This window comes from Lygodium microphyllum, chromosome 10 (assembly GCF_053477565.2).
Source record: "Lygodium microphyllum isolate KBCC chromosome 10, Lygodium_microphyllum_v1.1.10, whole genome shotgun sequence".
In the NCBI taxonomy this organism is placed as follows: domain Eukaryota; kingdom Viridiplantae; phylum Streptophyta; class Polypodiopsida; order Schizaeales; family Lygodiaceae; genus Lygodium; species Lygodium microphyllum.
In genome coordinates, this window is record NC_141144.1 from 73,921,369 (window position 1) to 73,941,598 (window position 20,230).

The 20,230-nt window shown below is 40.5% G+C and overlaps 1 protein-coding gene across 1 annotated transcript; it reads left to right on the plus strand.

The window, feature by feature from the left end:
- Positions 1 to 1,296: 1,296 nt before the first annotated feature.
- Positions 1,297 to 19,928, plus strand: LOC148030167 (uncharacterized). Its single transcript, XM_087687367.1, has 2 exons — positions 1,297 to 1,497; positions 19,261 to 19,928. The coding sequence occupies exons 1-2, from the start codon at positions 1,297 to 1,299 to the stop codon at positions 19,915 to 19,917; spliced, it is 858 nt and encodes a 285-aa protein (XP_087543493.1). The 3' UTR covers positions 19,918 to 19,928.
- Positions 19,929 to 20,230: the final 302 nt, after the last annotated feature.

The window sequence follows — 20,230 nt, forward strand, 5'->3', positions numbered from 1 at the left end:
AGGCACAAGAGCAAGAGTTAGTGTGCTTAGCCATGTAGCCCTGCAAGCTTGGGAAACCCACTAGTAGAAACTGCACAGTTCAATCTCACTCTAGTGAATGGGATGAAGGTTAGAACCTTTAGAGTCCTAACGGATTGGCCTTTAAAGATAGTGGGAATTAAATTATTCATAAACTTCATAGTCATGAAGGGAGTGGATTATGATATCCTGATAGGAAAACCTTGGATGAGAAATACCCAAGTGATAGAGGATTGGGGTAATGGCCTGATATTCTTAGGCAATAGATCAGAAGCAGTCTGAGTAGAGATTGATACTTGGAAAACCTCACCAGTGGACCTAGATGCCAACTCTACCATGGTGAAGGGTGACTCATAGGCCACAATCAATTATGGATCTCTAATTAAGTACATTCCTTATCCTGAGGATGATGTGGCAACTGGATGCATGTGTTGGAAACCATATATACCATTCTTAGATGATGAGGATGAATATAGGCAAGCAGTACACTCAGATCTAGCAAGCCAACAAAACCACAACCTCTAATCTACCCACAATGCCTCTATGCATGATGGCCAAGAGTTCCATTAGTTGACTAACGCCAATCACCTATCATGTTCCAACTAACAAATTAGAACTCCATAGAATCCTCAAGTACCGACATTGGTTGAGTCCTGACTTGTATGTTAGATGAGGTCTATGTGACCGGATGGCAAAAAGGTGACCGTTGTGGGTCTAATCTTTGGTTAGACAAAGTAGTTAAGCTGGTAGCAACTTGAGGCACATTGCATCGAGTTGCGGGGTAAGAGAATTATCAGGGGCCCTAGCCAATGCTTAAGGGAATATTCCCTAGAATATTCCCTGGCCAACTAGTGGAGGTGCACATGGAAGGTCAACAGACACATGGGCACATGAAAGGTCAACAGAAACAAGTGCATATGGAAGGTCATCCATCATGACCCCCTTCACAAGCTATAAAAGCTAAGCCCCTTCACAGCCATCATTATCATCTTTCACCCAGTCAGAGTTGTTCCAGCTAGTCTTAAGCTCTTCACCTATCTTCTGTCTAGATCGCCATCTAAAATTCACAGTGGAAGTGCACGAGTGGACAGAGCCATCTTTGTATTAGTTGTTTGGAGATAAAGAAATTTTGTTATTCTCCTCTTATCTGTTGTGTACTCTCTATCTCTTTCTCAGATTCTGTTCGCTGCGCCGTGTAATTTTTTATAGTGAGCTAGCTGGGAACCTAGTTGCAAACCTAAAGCTCCTCAAGGATCTCATGGAGAGTAACGAGTGGTGATGACTAAGGTGCATGACTTAAACCCATTATACAACTGGGCTCTCATTACAAGTGAGAAAAAGCTTGAGGACAAGAACCCTAAAAACACTACACAATATAAGTATGAGAATTCCGATAATGAGTACGAAGACTGTTATTCCATCAATGATGAGGAAAGCAAAGAGGAAGTGAACACCATCGAATATGACATGGATGGAAGAGTAATTGAGCAAATCAGTAAACTCTAAACCCCAAGAGGTCAACGCTTTTAGAGTGAATGAGTTCTCAAGGTAGATTGTGGCCAAACTTGGCTAGAATACATAGAGGTAGTAGATTATGAGCAAGTAGGATTAGTCTAGCTTGTCACCACATCATTATTTGGAGTGGAGTCAACCTCAAAGCTATGACCACCAAGGGAGAACCACCAAGGGAGAAAACCTCTTCCACAGTGAGGATTGTGAGTACAAATCCAAGTCAAAGGTAAGCTCTGATAGCGACCCCAAAATGCCTTGATCACCTAGGACCAAATGCACCAAGGGGGACCTCCCAGTCCACCTAAGGTGCAAGAGGCTAAAGGCAAAGAGAAGGAAGCAGTCAAAGTCTTCAAAAGGTTGACTGACAAAAGAAACCCTAGGATTGTCCAAGTGCTTCACGAAGTTTAAGAAGGGTGATTGAATAGTTTTCACATGCTAACCTATTATCCCCTGCTACGAGAGATCCCGTCTCTGTACCAACTCAAGATATGCTTCTGGGATTGTATGCACTAACCATAAAAAATAGACAAGGGATATATGGAAACAGATACTCCATTATCGAGAGGGATTAGCAATCTTATTTCAAAATACCCTATTTTACAAGTTATGACGACGTGCTTAGGGCTAAGCAGTCAAAACAAGTAGATTCTCATAGTCTTTTGTGGCTACGATGGAAAACCGAGTTGTACCCAATTGGCTCAAGAAAGTGTGAATTTCCCATTGAATCTCAATATGAATTCTCAAGAGCATCCTTTCATTTCTACCACAATTGCCAAATTAGAAAATGTAGAGGGGTTTGTTCACCTAGCACATAGATTCTTACAACTGCTGGTCGTATTTCATTCAACCAACAACCATGGGAGGCAACACAAGGAGGTGTTAGTAGGAGCCAAGCAAGAAGGGTAGGTGAGTGAACCCATTGAAGGACCAACCAAAGTTAAGGAAGTCAACTTGGCAAGGAAAGAGGAAAAGCCTCGACCCATGTACGTAGCAGATGACCTAACTAAGGAGGAAGAGATTAATCTCATAAATCTCTTAAGGGAATTCTCCAACGTGCTTGCATCATCCTTAGATGAGCTAAAAGGAAGAGATCTGAGTATCATGACTTATAATATTCCCATGACCCTCCATGTAGTACTAGTTAAGAAATGACCAACTTTTGAAATGACCATGGAGTTCAATGGAGTTCAATGAGTTCAATGAAATGACCATATGCAATGACCATATTCCCCTCTGACCAACTTCAATGGAGTTCAATGCTTCTTAGGCCACACAAGGTACTACCAGCGGTTTGTGCCAAACTATGCATTGATTTTGCTAGACCTTTATACAAGCTATTGATAGTATTCGAGTAGACTGAAGAATGACAACAAGCCTATGAAATACTTAAGTAGGCTCTAACTTTAGCTCCTATCTTAAGAGCCCCAAATTGGTCCATTACCTTCCATATGCACATTGATGCATCAAAGTTTTTTGTGGGGGCAATGTTATGCAAACTTGGTGAGCATAACCTTGATTATCTAGTGAGCTTTGCTAGTAGATAACTCACTAATACAAAAATGAACTATTTCACAATAGAGAGGAAAGGGTTAGTCATAGTATTTGTTGTAAAGAAGTTTAGATATTATCTTCTAGTGATACCCTTTACCTCTTTCGTGGATCATTAAGCATTGCTTTATCTTGTGAATAAACCTTGTGCAACAGGATGCATTGCTCGTCAATGGTTACTTTAACTTTTGGAATTTGATTTCTTTGTGGTACTATGCAAAGGCAAACAACACTATATGATAGATCATATGTCCCACATACCCATAGTAGGTGAAGCGGCTAGATAGGGCATCATTGATGATCTACCAGATGCACATCTTTTTAGAATGTCCAATGAATGAGACTTGTTTAGAGCAAACCTCACACCATATTAGGCAGATGATATAATCCACATCGTAGAGAATGGATTGCCTGAATGACCCATAGAAAAGGCTAGGTTAAAGAGACTAATTTTGAAGATCCAATCCTATTAGTTGATTATCGATCAATTATATTGTTGGACCTTTAAGGAGATGTGTATGCGAACAAATAATGCATGGTGTGCTCATGAAAGAAAATGGCAAAATTGCTAGAGGACATTTTAGTGGACACCACATCACCAAGGTGCTCTAGTCTCAACTGTGGTAGCCTACGCTATTCTACGATGCACCTAAGTTTGTGAAGTACTATGATGAGTGTCAACAGACCAAAGTTCCTATTCATAAGGATTAAATGGAGGTGGGTCCAATCAGCCCTAGGACACAACACTCACAAGCCAAGTATATCTCACCAAGTGGGTGAAAGCTCGAGCAACTTGCAAAAATGACACTAGGACCACAACCAAATTTCTTTGGGAGCAAGTAATATCACGCTTTGGTTGTCCCATAGAGTTGGTTAGTGACCAAGGCACACACTTCATCAATGAAGTGATTGCTCACTTATTATCCACCTTCTTGATAATCCACAGAAAATCCTCACCATATTATCTTCAAGCTAATGGTCAAGTTGAATCCATGAATAAGATCTCAGTGAATGTCCTAACAAAGGTAATCTTTTCTTCATGCAATGACTTGGACAACAAGCTCATGGCAGCTTTATGGGCATATAGAACAACCACAAAATGGTCGTGTTATAGACCCTGTTCAAATTGACCTACAAAATTGAAGTGATTCTACCAGTGGAATTCTTTGTTCCAAGCTTGAGAATAATGGTCCAAGAGAGATGGGAGAGAAGAAGCATGGAAAAATCATTTGGTAGAGCTAGAATGCCTATCCGAGGCTCATCTCATTGCAAATCATGCTCTAATTTTTTAGAAAGCATGATGCAAGAGTTGGTTTGACAAGCACATCAAACAACAAGACTTTAAGAAAGGTGAACTATTATTGTTGTACTCTATGAAGGGACACAAGCAGAAGATGAAATTCAAGGGATTGGGATATTTCAGGATTTGCAACATCATTAGAACAAGCAATGTAGAAAATGACGAAACCTTAGAGGGGGAGGGCATAGGCTTTTTCAATGGAAGTTACATAAAAAAGTATTATCCTCCATCACATCCATTCCATGAACCTCCAATGATAGAACCATCAACAAATGTGAGAGTTGCAACTATCACTAAAATAGAGGATGATGATAAGAAAGCAGTAGCACTAGTCTACATGTGTATAATAATGACCGCTCAAAAGGCATACACCTTTGGCATGCTAATTGATGAGGGAGCTAACTATAGTATTTTACTGTATGATTACTAGACCACTATTGGTCAACCCCAATTGCAACCAACCAATGCAAAACTCAGCCCATTTGGAGGGTAGTCATATTCACTCTTAGGGAAGTGCAAACTAATGGTTTCTATCGAGACTGATTGAGAGCCTACCCATCATCTTTTATGTACTACCTAACAAACAAAGTGTTGGCAAGGAATCACTGTTGGGTCGCGTGTTTAAAAACCAAGTTCATTGTAATGTTGACTACGACTTTGCAATGCATCCACCTTGCCATAGGCAATATTAGAATAGTAATGCCTTTTAGCAAAGGACACCACAGCCACCCAAAAACTTGTAGTGCTACTGGTAGTTAACTCTAGTGTCAACCATAACGAGGGGGTAGTGCACCACAACATACACCTATTGTGAAGTCCCACCAACATCTAGAAACAATACCCGAAGCTACGAATCCAACAATCAAGTGAATCCCCAAGTGTAGATCACAACCTCACAAAAGCCAATCATTAGGGACTCATAGTTTTCATGCCTCACAGAACCTTAGGGTTTCCTACTTCTCCCTGAATGGTTACTTGTTCTCCCTTTGACTTCTGGAATGTGATTTGGCCCTTTCCTAAATGGATATGGAAATTAGTTGGAATTAACCAATCCATTCCTAGCAAACACCCATAAGCCTCAAGGTTCATAATTCAAAAGTTCATTTTGGAAGAATTGCCACCCAAGCTAAATTCTACCTTGCTAGTTTGTTGTGTTGATAGAACTTCTTTGCTGTTTGCTAATTCCACAAGTATTCTCGGTGCAATAATAGTGCTTATGCCTAGCCTTTTTGCACATTTTGGTGATACAAAAACCCATCATATAATGGTATAGGTGCTTCCTCTCTAAGCGGATCAGAAGTCTCGACATCCATGGGAATCAATGCATCGATCATTACCTCCATCTCAGGCTCCAAGATTGTAGGTAGGTCTGGAAGGTTGCTTGTCTCCACTGGCATTGACGGTATAGATTGGCCTTGCAAGTGGTGGATTGGCTCCTGCACTCCATCCATCGCACGTCCACGTACTCTTCTAATTGGCCGCAAAGGGTGCACTCCTCCTTGGGATGAGACTTCACCTCCCTAGATAGAAAATTTTCCAGCGAGACCCAATCTTATTGTATATGTATTCAATTAGCTTGCGAGTACAATGGATGATTGATATTAACTTTTCTTACCATTTGCTGAAAATCCGCAATCGCCTGATCAATGATCTTATATTGAGACTCGCCAAATCGTCGTACGTGTTCTATAGACAATCGGCATTTTCATCTAATTGCCAGCTTGCATTGAGAGCAAGGACATGGGACACACTAATTAAGATACGCCTCGCGATCTTGAACAACAGGACCTTCTTCGTTTTCCATTTTGTCTATGTTACAACAAACAATTTATTTTTGTTATCATTCTTTTTTTTTCTTAGATTGTTATCCTCTACATTTGTCTATTTGGCTTCTTTTCTGTCTGTTTTTATTTGTACCCTTTGTACGTAGATGCATACACAAATATAGAGAGGGGGAGGGTGAAATATGATGGTACCCTTGTGCCAAGACAAGTGGAAGCTTCTATATTGTAGTTTCTAAGATAATGTATTTGTACCCTTTGTACCTAGATGGACTCATTCTTAGTGAGGTGAATCGCCAATCCTATTCTTAGTGAGGTGGACTCATTCTTAGTACACACTATCATAGTACCCTAAGCTTATTGTAAGGTCCTATTTACTTTTCTCTCTTTCTCTCCCTCTCTCATTTCCTCTCCCTCCCTCTTTCTCTCCCTCTCTCATTTCCTCTCCCTCCCTCACCCTGACCCTCTCTTTCTCTCTTTCCCTATTAGGTTTAATGATTTTTATCTCTTTTTCTCTCTTCTCTATCTCTCATATTTCTTTTTCTCTCTCCTCTCCATCTCTCATTTCCCTTTCTCTCTTTCTCCCTCTCTCATTTCCTCTCCCTCTCTCACCCTCACCCTCTCTTTCTCTCTTTCTCTATTAGGTTTAATGATTTTTTTCTTTTTCTCTCTCCTCTCTCTCTCTCTCATTTTTTCTCTCTCCTCTCCCTCTCTCATTTCTCTTTCTCTCTTTCTCTCCCTCTCTCATTTCCTGTCCCCCCCTCACCCCGTGACCCTCTTTTTCTCTCTTTCTCTATTAGATTTAATGATTTTTTCTCTTTTTCTCTCTCCTCTCCCTCATTTTTTTCTCTCTCGTCTCCCTCTCTCATTTTCCTCTCTCTCTTTCTCTCCCTCTCTCATTTCCTCTCCCTCCCTCACCCTAACCCTCTCTTTCTCTCTTTCCCTATTAGGTTTAATGAATTTTTCTCTTTTTCTCTCTCCTCTCTCTCTCATTTCTTTTTCTCTCTCCTCTCCCTCTCTCATTTCCCTTTCTCTCTTTCTCTCCCTCTCTCATTTCCTATCTCTCCCTCACCTGACTCTCCCTTTCTCTCTTTCTCTCCCTCTCTCATTTCCTTTTCTCTCTTCCTCTCCCTCTCTCATTTCCTCTCCCTCTCCCTCCCTCGCCCTCGCCCTCTCTTTCTCTCTTTCCCTATTAGGTTTAATGATTTTTCTCTCTTTTTCTCTCTCCTCTCTCTCTCATTTTTTCTGTCTCTCCTCTTCCTCTCTCATTTCCCTTTCTTTCTTTCTCTCCCTCTCTCATTTCCTCTCCCTCCCTCACCCTGACCCTCTCTTTCTCTCTTTTCCCATTAGGTTTAATGGTCTTTCTCTCTTTTTCTATCTCCTCTCTCTCTCATTTATTTTTCTCTCTTCTCTCCCTCTCTCATTTCCTTTTCTCTCTTCTTCTCCCTCCCTCGCCCTCACCCTCACCCACACCCTCTCTTTCTCTCTTTTTCTATTATGTTCAACATCTTATCTCTTTTTCTCTCTCCTCTCATTCTCTTTTTTCTCTCTCCTCTCCCTCTCTCATTTCCTTTTGCTCTCTTCCTCTCCTTCTCTCATTTCTTCTCCCTCCCTCTCCCTCTCATTTCCCTATTATGTTTTTGTCTCCCCCCCCTCCCTCTCCCTCTCCCTCTCCCTCTCCCTCTCTCATTTCCTCTCCCTCTCTCATTTTCCTATTATGTTTAATGTCTCCCTCCCTCTCCCTCTCCCTATCTCATTTTCCTATTATGTTTAATGTCTCCCTCCCTCTCCCTCTCTTATTTCTCTATTATGTTTAATGTCTCCCTCTCCCTCTCTCATTTCCTTCCCCTCTTTCTCTCTCTCTCTCTCCCTCCCTCTTCCTTTCCCGTTTCCTCCCTCTCTCCCTCTCTCTCTCTTTCTCTTTCTCTCTCTCTTTCTCTCTCTCTTCCTCCCTCTCCCTCTCCCTCTCCCTCTCCCATTTCCTCCCCCTCCCTCTCCCATTTCCTCCCTCTCCCTCTCTTTAATTTCCCTCTCTTTCTATCTCTCCCTCTCCCTCATTTCTTCTCCCTCTCTCATTATACCCAAATTATACAAAAGATAAATAAATAAGAGAGAGAATACACTCTCCCTCCCTCTTGTTCTCTCATTTTATCCCCCTCCCTCTTCCATTTCCTCCCTCTCCCTCTCCCTCTCTTTCTCTCTCTCGCCCTCCCTCTCCCTCTCCCTCTCTTTCTCTCTCATTTCCTCTCCCTCTCTCAATATATATACACAAATCATATAAGCAAAAGTAAAAGAGAGAGAGAATGCACTCTCCCTCCCTCTCCCTCTCTCATTTCCTCCCCATCCCTCTCTCCCTCTCCCTCTCTTTCTCTTTCTCTCCCTCCCTCCCTCTCCCTCTCTCATTTCCTCCCCCTCCCCCTCCCCCTCTTTCTCTTTCTCTCCCCCTCTCTTTCTCTTTCTCTTTCTCTCCCCCTCTCTTTCTCTTTCTCTTTCTCTCTCATTTCCTCTCCCTCTCTCAATATACACAAATTAAACCCTAAACAAGCAAAAGAGAGAGAGAATGGACTCACTGTAAAGATTTGGCGAGGGTTTGGTGGCTCCTCTTCGCGACAGCGGCTCCTCCTCTCCTTCACGAATGGCGGCGGTGGCGGCAAGCCTTCTTCCTCTCCCTCTCTCACCCTCTATGCAAAACGGTCTCTCTCTCTCTCTCTCTCTCTCTCTCTCTCTCTCTCTCTCTCTCTCTCTCAATGTTTCATGAATGCGCGAAATGAAATGCGCTCGGGTTTCGGCCCTCTTTTTTTTCCCTATGGGGCATCGCTATTTGCATTGCAAATGTGATGCAAATAGCGACGCCGCTATTCCTGCGTTGCTACCCGCCGTCACTATACTTGCTTTTCCTTGTAGTGTTAGGTTGATGCACTATATATTTACTATATTTTATGGTTTATCAATACTATATCTGATATATGATATTTCATTTTGCTCATGATCCAATGTTACACATAGTTTGGTCAAGAATACATTTAATATGCAAGTACGCACACTCGGTGAAATTTTTTTATTCTCAATGAACTATAATCCAATTAATGCATTTTCTAAAAAAAAATATCAATAATCAATTTTATCAATCGAAATCTGGTGAAACTTCACCCATGTGCCGAGCATCATAAGATCTCATGAAAACTAAAAATTTTGCCCCATCAGAAGCCTCTGGGACACCTGGTCGGAGGCTCACATGTGGATCCCTGATTTCCTAGATTCAGGGCCCCACACAAGCCTCCAGCCAAGTGTCCTAGATGCTTCTAATGGGGCCTTTTTTTGTAGTTGATGTGTCCTAGAAGGGTCCATAGGTAAAATTTCAAGTCAATCTGATCACTAGTCATATTTTTTCTGAAATCTGGATACATTAATTCAAGTTTATGGATTTTTAAAAATTTTGGCTATAAGTTGAAAGTTTCATCTCATTTTACCCATTTGAGTTTTGTATTTCAAGTTTACTCCTATAAGACATGGCACTCATTAAGCAAGCAGCTCGAAGATTCCCCCCAAGAACTCCCACGCAAAGGCAACCTCCCCCACCACCACCACCACCACCACCACCACCACCACCACCACCACCACCACCACCACCACCACCACCACCACCACGCATTAAGCCCTCCAAGAGATCTTCCATTATCAAAAGACCACAGACCTCTTAATACCAAAGGCTACATTCTAAAAGGTGGCGCAGGAGACAATGTAGAGCATATATATTAGAAATAGCAGGAGGCACTTCCTTGATAGTTCAAGTGTGGATCGGACCTGATCGTGATGGACTACCCAGTCTCTCCTTGAACTACAAGAAGCTATTGAAGCCTTCCTAATTGACTTTTTAGAGACTCATTCTATGTAGCAATGCATGCAAGGAGGGTCACCGTCACACTGACAGGGATCTATGAATAGTGAGATTCTTTCGACGATGGAGGGATAGTCCTAGCGGAGAGTAGCAACAATAGGGGTCTACATTTATGGAAACTAGCTTCTAAAATGATTTTGTAAAACCAAGCTTATATCGACGGATCCTCTGTAAATTGTTATGAATATGACTACAATTTTTTGGTGCATTTTTTAAAGTCACTTTTTATTTTATTTATTTATTTATTTAAGTATCCTTACATGTCTTTGGATAAATAAATGTTATGCACAAATTTGATAAAGCAATGTGTATTAAATTTAAGTGACGAATCATGTTGCGTATAAATCTGACAAATAAGTATTACATTCAAATACAAATAATAATAAATGACACGTATCACAAAATACATTGCGTGCAAATTGAACAACATCAATTTTTATTAATACAAGAGAAGATTACAAGCTGCATTACATTGCAAAAGAAACATCATTGGGTAATAAGTACATCTAATCTATCCTAGGCTTCTTAGAGCTAGGCTCCCCATGGTCAAAGCTACTTTGGGGGACCTGAATCTGCATATTCAAGCCCCTAGACGCGAGCCTTTGGATAGGGCTCCTGCAAGGTTCCAATCCCAGCTAAATTTGAGGATGTCGGTCCTTATGCCCTCGAGGCCCTATGGGTCAAGTTGCACTGAAAACCAAAAACATTACCTTCTCTGCATCATCTATCTACCATTGTAACTGCTCTTGCAATCGGGTCTCCCTCATCTCTCTCCTGGAAAGGTATCGTGTAGTCAGGTCGAGGACCAAAAAGGATTTCCTATAAGCCCTCAAAATCCTCATCAGAGACATTATACTCTAGCATCACATCCTTAATTTGCTATTGGATGCTCACGATGGCAAAGATGTCATCGACACACATGCCATCATATCGAGCTACCTCATCCACATATGGTGGTGCATCCTATACATCAAAATCTATAAAATCATATGGTGCATCATGCATCATGATACAGTATAGTTCTTCTTCTCTTATCTCCAAAATCTCCAACACATCTTGCATGAATAGTTATTAAATCCCCTTGATGGTGATAGCATGGAGAGAAGCAAGGGGTGGCTTATTGCTTAACATCTCAGCATGGCAGGGAGGTGGGTGTATAATAGCTAAGCTATGTACTACCTCCTTACTTGGATCGAGGGTGATTTCCTTAGGCTCCCTCTCAAAATATTGTAGCTGTGGCAACTGAGAGTCTGTGTCGATATCTTACTCACTGTCCTCTTGCACATTAGTGCACAAAACATAGATGGCAAATGCTACATCACGCTCGATGAGATCCATTGTGATGTGGTTCTAGGATGACGTGGGTACATCTCTAGCGTGAAGTTGTTGCTCCACATGAACCAGAGCTCGATTCATTACCTTTGTATGGCTCGATTTGGCATCTAGACTATACAAAAAATCTATCGAAATTCACCTAAGAGCAAAGTCCAGGATGGAGCAAGTGAGAGGGTTTGCCTCATCACAAAATTATGCCAATATGCTAGAGCTAGGATCTACCATGGAAAGTGAGCTCTCTAGATTCAAGGTCATGCAAAACCTTGGATAAATCTAGTCCCCTATAGGCACATAGCATATGGAGCTAATCCATGCGGCAAAGGTGGGAGTAGTAGCCATGGCACAGAGAAAGAGAGAACGAAGGAGAGCACAGATATAGAGAAGTAACGAATGAAAGTGAAAATGAGTTTAGAGATCTAACTTTTATGTATCAAGGGTTTTAAATAAAGATTCTTATAAAATTTTTAACCCTAAAGTTTCAAATTAAAACCCTAACCATAGATACTTTATTTCAATAATTGAATGCCGCCATCAAAATTACTCAAATAGACAAATGATTCATTATACTTCATTATATCCTCAAATATGTTTGGATCATTGAGTATGTTCAAGTCTAACTAGAGAAAATATTGGATTGTTTTAAGAAAAAAATCTAAAAGCCCTTCAAACACAACAACTAGAAATCTCAATACTTTCAGCACTTATTTTCATTCCTTTCAACAACAGAGCGAGTCCTCAAAAAATAGGTAGAAGAGATGAGTTACAATATATCGTTATGCAAAGACAATATTCCCAAGGCTATAGAACTCCAGCTTGTAGTTTAATTGTGATTTTAACCAGTGCAATGATTGACTAATTACAACTATATCAAGGATATGTGGAGAAGCACATTGCTTATTTGTCCAGGATTGTTCACTAGGAGTCTTGACCTTTCTATTATCTAACTTGAAATAGAAGTTGCACAGGGGCTTATTGGACATTAATTGGATTTCTTATCTCAGAAAAGAAATGGGCCAATGACTCTCTATGCTGACTACAAAAGGATTATGACTATTCCATACGATAACCACATCTATGAGAGTTGTATGTGTCTCATCTCGGGTATCTTGATCCAAAAGCTGATCCACTCCCCTCACAAAAGTCGCCATCTTCTATACCGAAAGAGAATGCACTGAGTTTGTCTAGCAATGAAATACCTATAATTAAAACAAAAAATATGGTAGGTAAAAGTGATTAACACAACAACTCATCTAAGCAATACCTATATCAATTTAATCAAGGCATACAATTTAGTAAGAAAGATTTACTTGAATGTAAGATCTGATTGGTTGACCCTAAACTCGATCATCTCATCAAAATGTGTTCTTTTGATCTGCCAACCTGCCCAATAGCTGACTCATCCATTCCTTAGATGGACACTTGCATTAATAAGTAATCTTTGTTTTCTTTAGAACCTCACATGAACCAAACAAATGTGCAAATAATGAAAATGGAATAACCCAACTAAGATGCACATCTTTAGAGCATGTGGCAGGTTTCATATCACTATTGATGTTAGATTTTATATTTGATTAACATACTCCTGACAACTCCAAGCTACCAATCAACCATTCACACAACTAGATAATGGCAACAATGGGAAATGCTGCAATCTCTAACTTTCTACTACATGCAATGAATTATAAAAAAGGATATTTTGAGTTGCAAGCTGACTTGTAGAGTTATTACCATAGATCAATTTCCTCCTATAACTTTCGAGAAGAGGGTTTCCTTCTATCTACGTGGTCACATTCTCATTCAACTCATTGCCTTCGTCCATAGCTTTCTATGAGAGGAAGTGAGAAAGAGAAAGAGGAAGGAAGAGATATTCCAACATAGATTTTTAGAGAGGCATGTGTGTGTGTATATACACACACACATCTAGAAGAAACTTGCTTCAACTTCGAGAAATGTGTGGAGGATCTCATTGTCATGCATATGAGCTTGTGGGGTTGAGAAGCACAAAGCTACAAGTATAAGTAGCTCAGGGATTGGTAAGAGCTTTGGAGTTCAACAAGGACCGTCTTGATTGCACAATGTGAGTTTCCATTGCATCTATCTACTTTCTTTTCATGTTTCAATATGCAAGCTCCATAGAATAGAGTCCTGTAGCTAGGCTAGGATAGAGAGATATCATAGATGAGGGTACTGAGAGCGGGATTTTACAACCCAAAGAAAACAAAAAATGAGCCAAATTTTGTCAATTTGAGGCAGAACTTGAAGCTCATTAAGAAGCGACGGATGTGGATTCCACAAATTTAAGTAGTTGTGGAAGACAAGATTTAAAATCACTTTTGAAGATGGACTTCACAATAGTCTCAAATTTTTAATAATTTTTCTAGGTGCCACAATGAATCAAAACAAGCTCCAAGCAGTGTGGGACTTTGAGACAAACAGGTGGAAATTTTCAAATCGGAGATTGAATCCCAGAAGTTCGAATTGCCAAAGGCCGAACAAAGGAGTGTCAAAGAGACCAACAAAGGGCGATGTAAAGTGTCTTATGGGGAAGGGGTGTGATCCTTAGGGCCCCCAGCCCCCAAAATTCACACCAAGGGGGGAGGTTTTGTGAAAAAAAAGAAGATGGTGCCCCCACTCCCCCCCCCCCCGACGACAATGATTTGATGAGAGGGGGAGTATGAAGGTAACAAACAAGCCTATGATTTGATCATAGCATCACTTTATTTCTCCGTTCTTTACTTTGGAGATGGCAACATGATCACAAATATGCAATTTTATTATTTCTCTCTCCTCCCTCTCTCTCTCCTCTTGACGGCTATTCATGCGAGAATTAATTGAAGAAGATTGAGATGGAGATCGATTGTCTAACTTGAACCGGATTGATATGAGATTATGCCGACACTGAGGAGTGATGACCAACACTATTTGGACCAATGTTGGGTCCAATGGCTATCCAAAAAGCAATTCTTGAGACCCAAAACTTGAAAAATGGTAGTAAGCCTCTTTTTAATAGAAATTTGGATTCTTTTTTATAAATCATGGTGCAAATTTTGTTCATATGCAAGAAAAATTTGTTTGAGACTTGGTTACAATGAGTTAGAGGGCTATGAACCATAAAATATAGAACTTGTGTCTATGTATGTGAGTTATTAATTTTTTAAAACCCGAAATGCATGTTTTAAGAGAAAAAATGGTGGTTTTTTTTGTTTCAGGTGATCAAATCATATTCATATGGGATAAAATTAAATATACTAATGGATTAGAGTGTAAATTAATATTTTTAATTAAAAAATAAAAAACACAACATTTAATATAAAGAAAATAAGGAAATATATCAAAATAATAAAACAGGAAAAAATAGTATTTGTGTTCAAAAAATTATAGAAAATTAAAATCATGTTTGTGCAAGTATAGCATAGATAAAGCACAAGGACTTGCCTTGGATTAATCCCATTTGTATGTTTTAGTACATATTTACCGCTTTCAATACAAAGAAATATGCATGAAATACCCTTTTAACCTGCCATTTGAATGCAAAATCTTAAATGATAGGGGGAAGGGGATTGTGGGAGTCAAGTATCATTTGAATTATAATTTTATGCATATTCGAGCATATAGGATTCGTGCGATTTAAGTCTTAAAAAGGACAATAGCATAGGTTATTCCAGTTCTGCCTTAGCAATGAAGCAATACGCTAGAGTGAAATCATGAAATTATTTTTTTCAAATTGTTGACCCACCTTGAGTGTGAGGACCCTTTGAGTTGTAGGACTGGTGTTATTTTTTTCTTTGGGGCCTAATGTGTTAAGGATTATATTGACTCTTGGAATGAATATAATGAAGAGAGGACTATGTTGTGTATGTGCATTTTGTTGAAATGACGCATATATTAACTCCTTGAATGAGTACAATGAAGAGAAGATTGTGTTGTGTATGTGCTTTATGTTGAAACGATGCATCCTAGGGCTAATCCTTGGGGTATAGGAGAGCCATAGTGTAACGAAGGGAACCTAGGAGAGAGAGAAGGAGAAGGGAGAGATTGTAGAGAGGAGAGAGAAGGAGAGAGAAAGAGGGTGATGAGGAGAGAGAAAGACTAGGAGTAGAGAGAGAAAGGCAAGAAGAGGAGAGAGAAATGGCTGGCAGCCATGGAAGGACAGGGAAGAAGGTGAAGAAGGTAAAAGGACAAATGTGTATTCATCAAATGGTGCCATGCCAATGTCCTTCACACCTTTTATACCTAGGTCAGTGTGACACTAGGTATTTCCCTCCCTTACAATCCATCCCTGCTTGGATGTTTTTGTCCCAAAAACAAAGAAGGAGGGACTTATTACATGGGTAAGGAAATTGTAGTGGAGAGGATATGGGACTCTATGTAGGTGTATAAAGATATTACAATCTCCAAATCTTCATGTAGTGGGTTATGTATATGGCTACAAGCATACTATCAGATGCATACATCAATTGTGGAACCATAGGATGATGACTTGATGCATTCTTCTGCAATCATGAATTGCAACCTGATAGAATAACCATGCTGTCTTGCAGACCCTTCTGTAGGAAAAACTGCCATAAGTTTGGGTAGACTGAACCAAACCAAGCATTTAATAGCTCTGTAGAAAGCTCTTTTAGTGTACTATCAGCTAATGTAAGTGGTATATATTTTTAAGCAATTCAGAATTTTAAAGAGCTCAAAACAAAGAGCTGGCAGGAAGCAGACTGTAGTGAAACATGGCACTTAACTTGCATCCTTTACATCCAAAGATCATCATGAAGATATGAGGATTAGCCAAGATGCTTACTGACCTACATAGAGTTTTTAACACCCCTTTTGTCCACTTGGATCAAAGGGAAAAGTGACATCACTACCATCCATTGGGTCATCATCCCCAACACCATAAGCAGACAGGGCTAAGTCAATCGGTGTCTTATGGATGTAATCCTCAACCATAAGCATAAAGTGAGTCTTTGATTCTCCCGTGATACACTCAAAAGCATACAAGGTTGCATATGCTAAAACATTCATTGCATCATCCTTTGTATTTACTGTGGTTGGGGGAGTATGATTAGTAGTTTGCTGAATTTGATCAACAATCTGCCCACAATCTTCTTCCTTGAGTTGGAGTCCTTCTTTCATTTGACTCTCATAAAGATTACCTTCAACAATATCTTTTTCATTCTCTGCATCGACTACCTTGTCGCATTTGGACTGAAGGGTCTCCACATCATGATGCTCCAATGAAACACTTGCATCTTGTAAACATGGCTAAAGTTGCCCCTTATGACTGCACCAAATCGCATTTAATGCTAGCATTTGCCTTTTTAATCTAGTATTCTTTAGCAGATGAGTTTCAGCAAACTCCACACAATCTCGAACCTCTTTACTATGAGTACAAAGATTAACAAGTATAGTAGCAGCATATTCCTTGGCCTTAGTGGAACCTGTTTCAAGTATATTGACCAATGGAGGGAGGCCACCTGCACTCACAATTATCCATGCCCATTTGCTAGCATTAACCTCTGCATTAAGAATGGAGAGTAGTGTTGTAATGGATTCATCTTGCTGTTGTCATTGCTTAGATAGCCATCCTAATAATGATGTGAGCAGCCAAACTCCCTTTCTCTCTCGAAGAGATTACCAAACATTAATACCATTGCTGCACAAGGTTCTCAAAGATTCCATGAGATCTCCTTGAGCCTCTGCATTGACCATGGGTATCAATTTAGTGAGCATTTGCTTGGCTTCCACCTTCAATTGCTTGGGTCTGCTAGAGAACCATGTCTCATGCTTGTGCAAGGTGTTGTAGAGTTGGCTGAGCTCTCCAAGCATCCGATCGTCCTCAAATGGTACTTGGCTATGGCTAAGATTCTGAAAATGCATTGCCATTGTCAACTATGGACTATTTTCCAAACAATGCTTCGTGAAAATGATTATCAGCTGTGAGACTGCTTTCAATCCAATTGTTACTGTTGCTCAGCTCGGCACAATGTTAATGCATCATCTATTGCAGCTCATGTTGTTGCACCATCATCACAATGCATTCACAGCTGCAACCACAATCACAAATGAGCTACAAACCACAACAACTCAATAGCAGATCAATGCATTTACTTCTTCTGCTTCAATAGCGACCATACAATCCCAAGCACATGCATTTACTGTAGCTGTGAACAGTCTACATCCTGATGTTCTTTTGCGACAGGGTTCTTTACAGGTTCTTTACCCAACCCACATACACCTGCAAGAGGCCTCCAGCCGTGGAAAGGCAACCACAAGTGCCTTTGGGGTCAAATGGAAATAATGAAGCATCCTCATGATCCGCTGAATCAAATGGAAATATAAAGTCATCAAATGAAAACATGTCATGTGATTCCATAGATTGGAATATAGCTTCATTAAACTCCTTCACATGCACTTCTTCAATTCTTCATTTGCTTGGTCTTTGCCATGATGTAAGTAAGAAAGCTGATAGACATCTTGATCACTTCAAAGGATTTGTATGAGTCTCCATCTAGGACTTTATTTTCCACTTCTTCTTCCTTTTTTTCAACTTCCTTTTCATTATCCATAAATTCTATAACCAATATTATTTTAGCATTCCTTTTCTTGCATATACGTTTGTGATTAGAGAATATTGGTTCAGCGCATCTATAGCATAAACCTTGTGGATGCAGTCCTCTAATATCATCACTAGTCAAGAGTTTTCCCCGAATATCACCATGATGTCCACTATAATACTCGTTGAAGTACGGTTTCTCATAAGAATCATCATAGAGGTCTAAAGTAGATGATCTCTCTTGAACGGGACCCAACACACATACACCTACAAGAGGCCTCCATCTGTGGAAAGGCAGCCTCAAGTGCTAATTTTCCATTTGCTGCTACAACACAGATTGTGCATGGCTATGCTGAACGCATTATGTCTACTCTTGGAAAATATGCATGAACCACTTACCCTTTTCTAGTTCGCAAGCAACTTGGATCATGGTCACAACTTAATTTGCAATCACAGGCGACTATCAAAGAACAACTTATTTATTGTGTTCAGCCGAAGAAATCCAGAGTGTCCTCAAAAGGCTATGTTACACTGTAGCAGAAGTAGCAGCAAATGTTGCAGAGGATGCCCCGTGGTTGGAACTTCTTCCTTTTTTATTTCAATGTGTGAATTCTGCTGTGAGCTGATTGAAAGTCAGCGCTTTGCTTATATTTGGCCAGTTGTCCCAATATATGAGTCCGCAGTTGCATGGCTGCTGAGGAAGCACGCTGTGAAGGGAATAGAAGACATACTGCCCATTTCAGTAGTAGTCCGAACATGACAAATGCAACACTGGAGAATTAGGTAGAGACCTTCTGAACTCACTTGACGAGATCACTAACCCAATCCAGGCCCGGTGCTTGCTATTCTATGTTCTCCCTGTGAACTTCATTGAAAACTTTAGCTCTTAAAGGAGAGCCTTTCCCAGAGCCATGGACTCTCCACTGATCAACTTGCTGCCCATCAAAGAATACATTATCTGAACTTGGTAACTGTTGAAACTGTGAGAATTGCAAACCAAAGAGTTCTGGTTATCTGGCCAGCAAATCACAGTTGTTAACTTGCTTGTACTCTGTCGATCTCTACCTTAATGCTTTAAAGGCATTGATTGCTTGCAAAGTTGCTTTCACCACTTAGTTGTTTTCAATAAGCACTGAGGGTAAAGTAGCATACCAGAGAAACCAGAGCCTCCTGATCATCCAAAGAAAAGGCTTGGAACTCTGAGAAGCAAGCTCCAATGAGGTCAATGAAACATTTTCGAAATGCAGTGCGACATTATGATCCTTGACTGTCACGTTGAAATTTTTACTTGGGTTGGCCAACACTCTGATGGCCAAAGAAAAAACAGCAAGCATTCGATATTGCACAGAAATACCTGGACCGTGCAGCTACCCTTGAAGGAAATCCTTTGGATGTCCTATTGTACAGGATCACTGAAGGAAATGAGCATTTCTTCTTCACCAAGTATTTTGATGATTGGGACCTAGGAAAAGCTGCCGTTCAAGGAGATAAAAAACGATTGTCAGCTTTATTGGGCTCGCCTGCACAAGCTGTGGATGGTCCAAAGAGGCGCACATCATCTGTGGAGGCAATTGATACTAGTTCTATTGGAAAATTATCTCCACCGCCTGCACAGATGGCTTCCCACCATCAAGGCCAGGAGATCTTCTGGACAGCAGCTCTCAAGGGGCTGCTGGAGAATGGTTGCATACGGCCAAAAAATGGCCCGGTGATCCAAATGACAAAGGGATACAAACAAGTCCAGAATACCGCTTTTTTGGCATCTCTTCGGAGTTCCCAGAGTTCAGTAACAAAGACAAGACTGGTGCTCCGATTCTCTGTCAAGCATGAACAGGATCTTGATTGTGGTGGCGGTTATGTGAAACTATTAAGTGGCACTGTCGATCAATCAAATTTTGATGGGGACGCTCCTTATAGCATCATGTTTGGACCTTGGTATAGAGCTATGGCAGGTCAAATAAGGCTCTCTATTTGACAACATATTGGTGATCGATGACCCTGAGTATGCGAGGAACTGTGGTGAAGATGTTCACTGGCACAGAAAGCCTGCGACAACCAAGCAACATACCCCTAGCTAAGGGCCCAAGAATCAAAGCCACATGGGATTCGGATCTTATTCCATGAGCAGTCCCATTCTTAAGCACCTTTGCTGGAAATGGTCCACATAAACCTTCAAATGCTGCAGGCCCAAATTTGTCTCTGACACCAAAAGCAACACATCGTGAGAAGAGGTTATGTGATAGGGAGAGGTATTGCAGATGTGACATATGCCATAGCTCGGGGGGTAG

What these genes read in the sequence shown, in the direction of transcription:
- LOC148030167 (XM_087687367.1), top strand. Translation starts at nt 1,297, where the DNA reads ATGACTAAGGTGCATGACTTAAACCCATTATACAACTGGGCTCTCATT. An exon ending in AATATGACATGGATGGAAGA is followed by an intron (nt 1,498 to 19,260) that starts GTAATTGAGCAA and finishes TGATGGCCAAAG; the next exon opens with AAAAAACAGCAAGCATTCGA.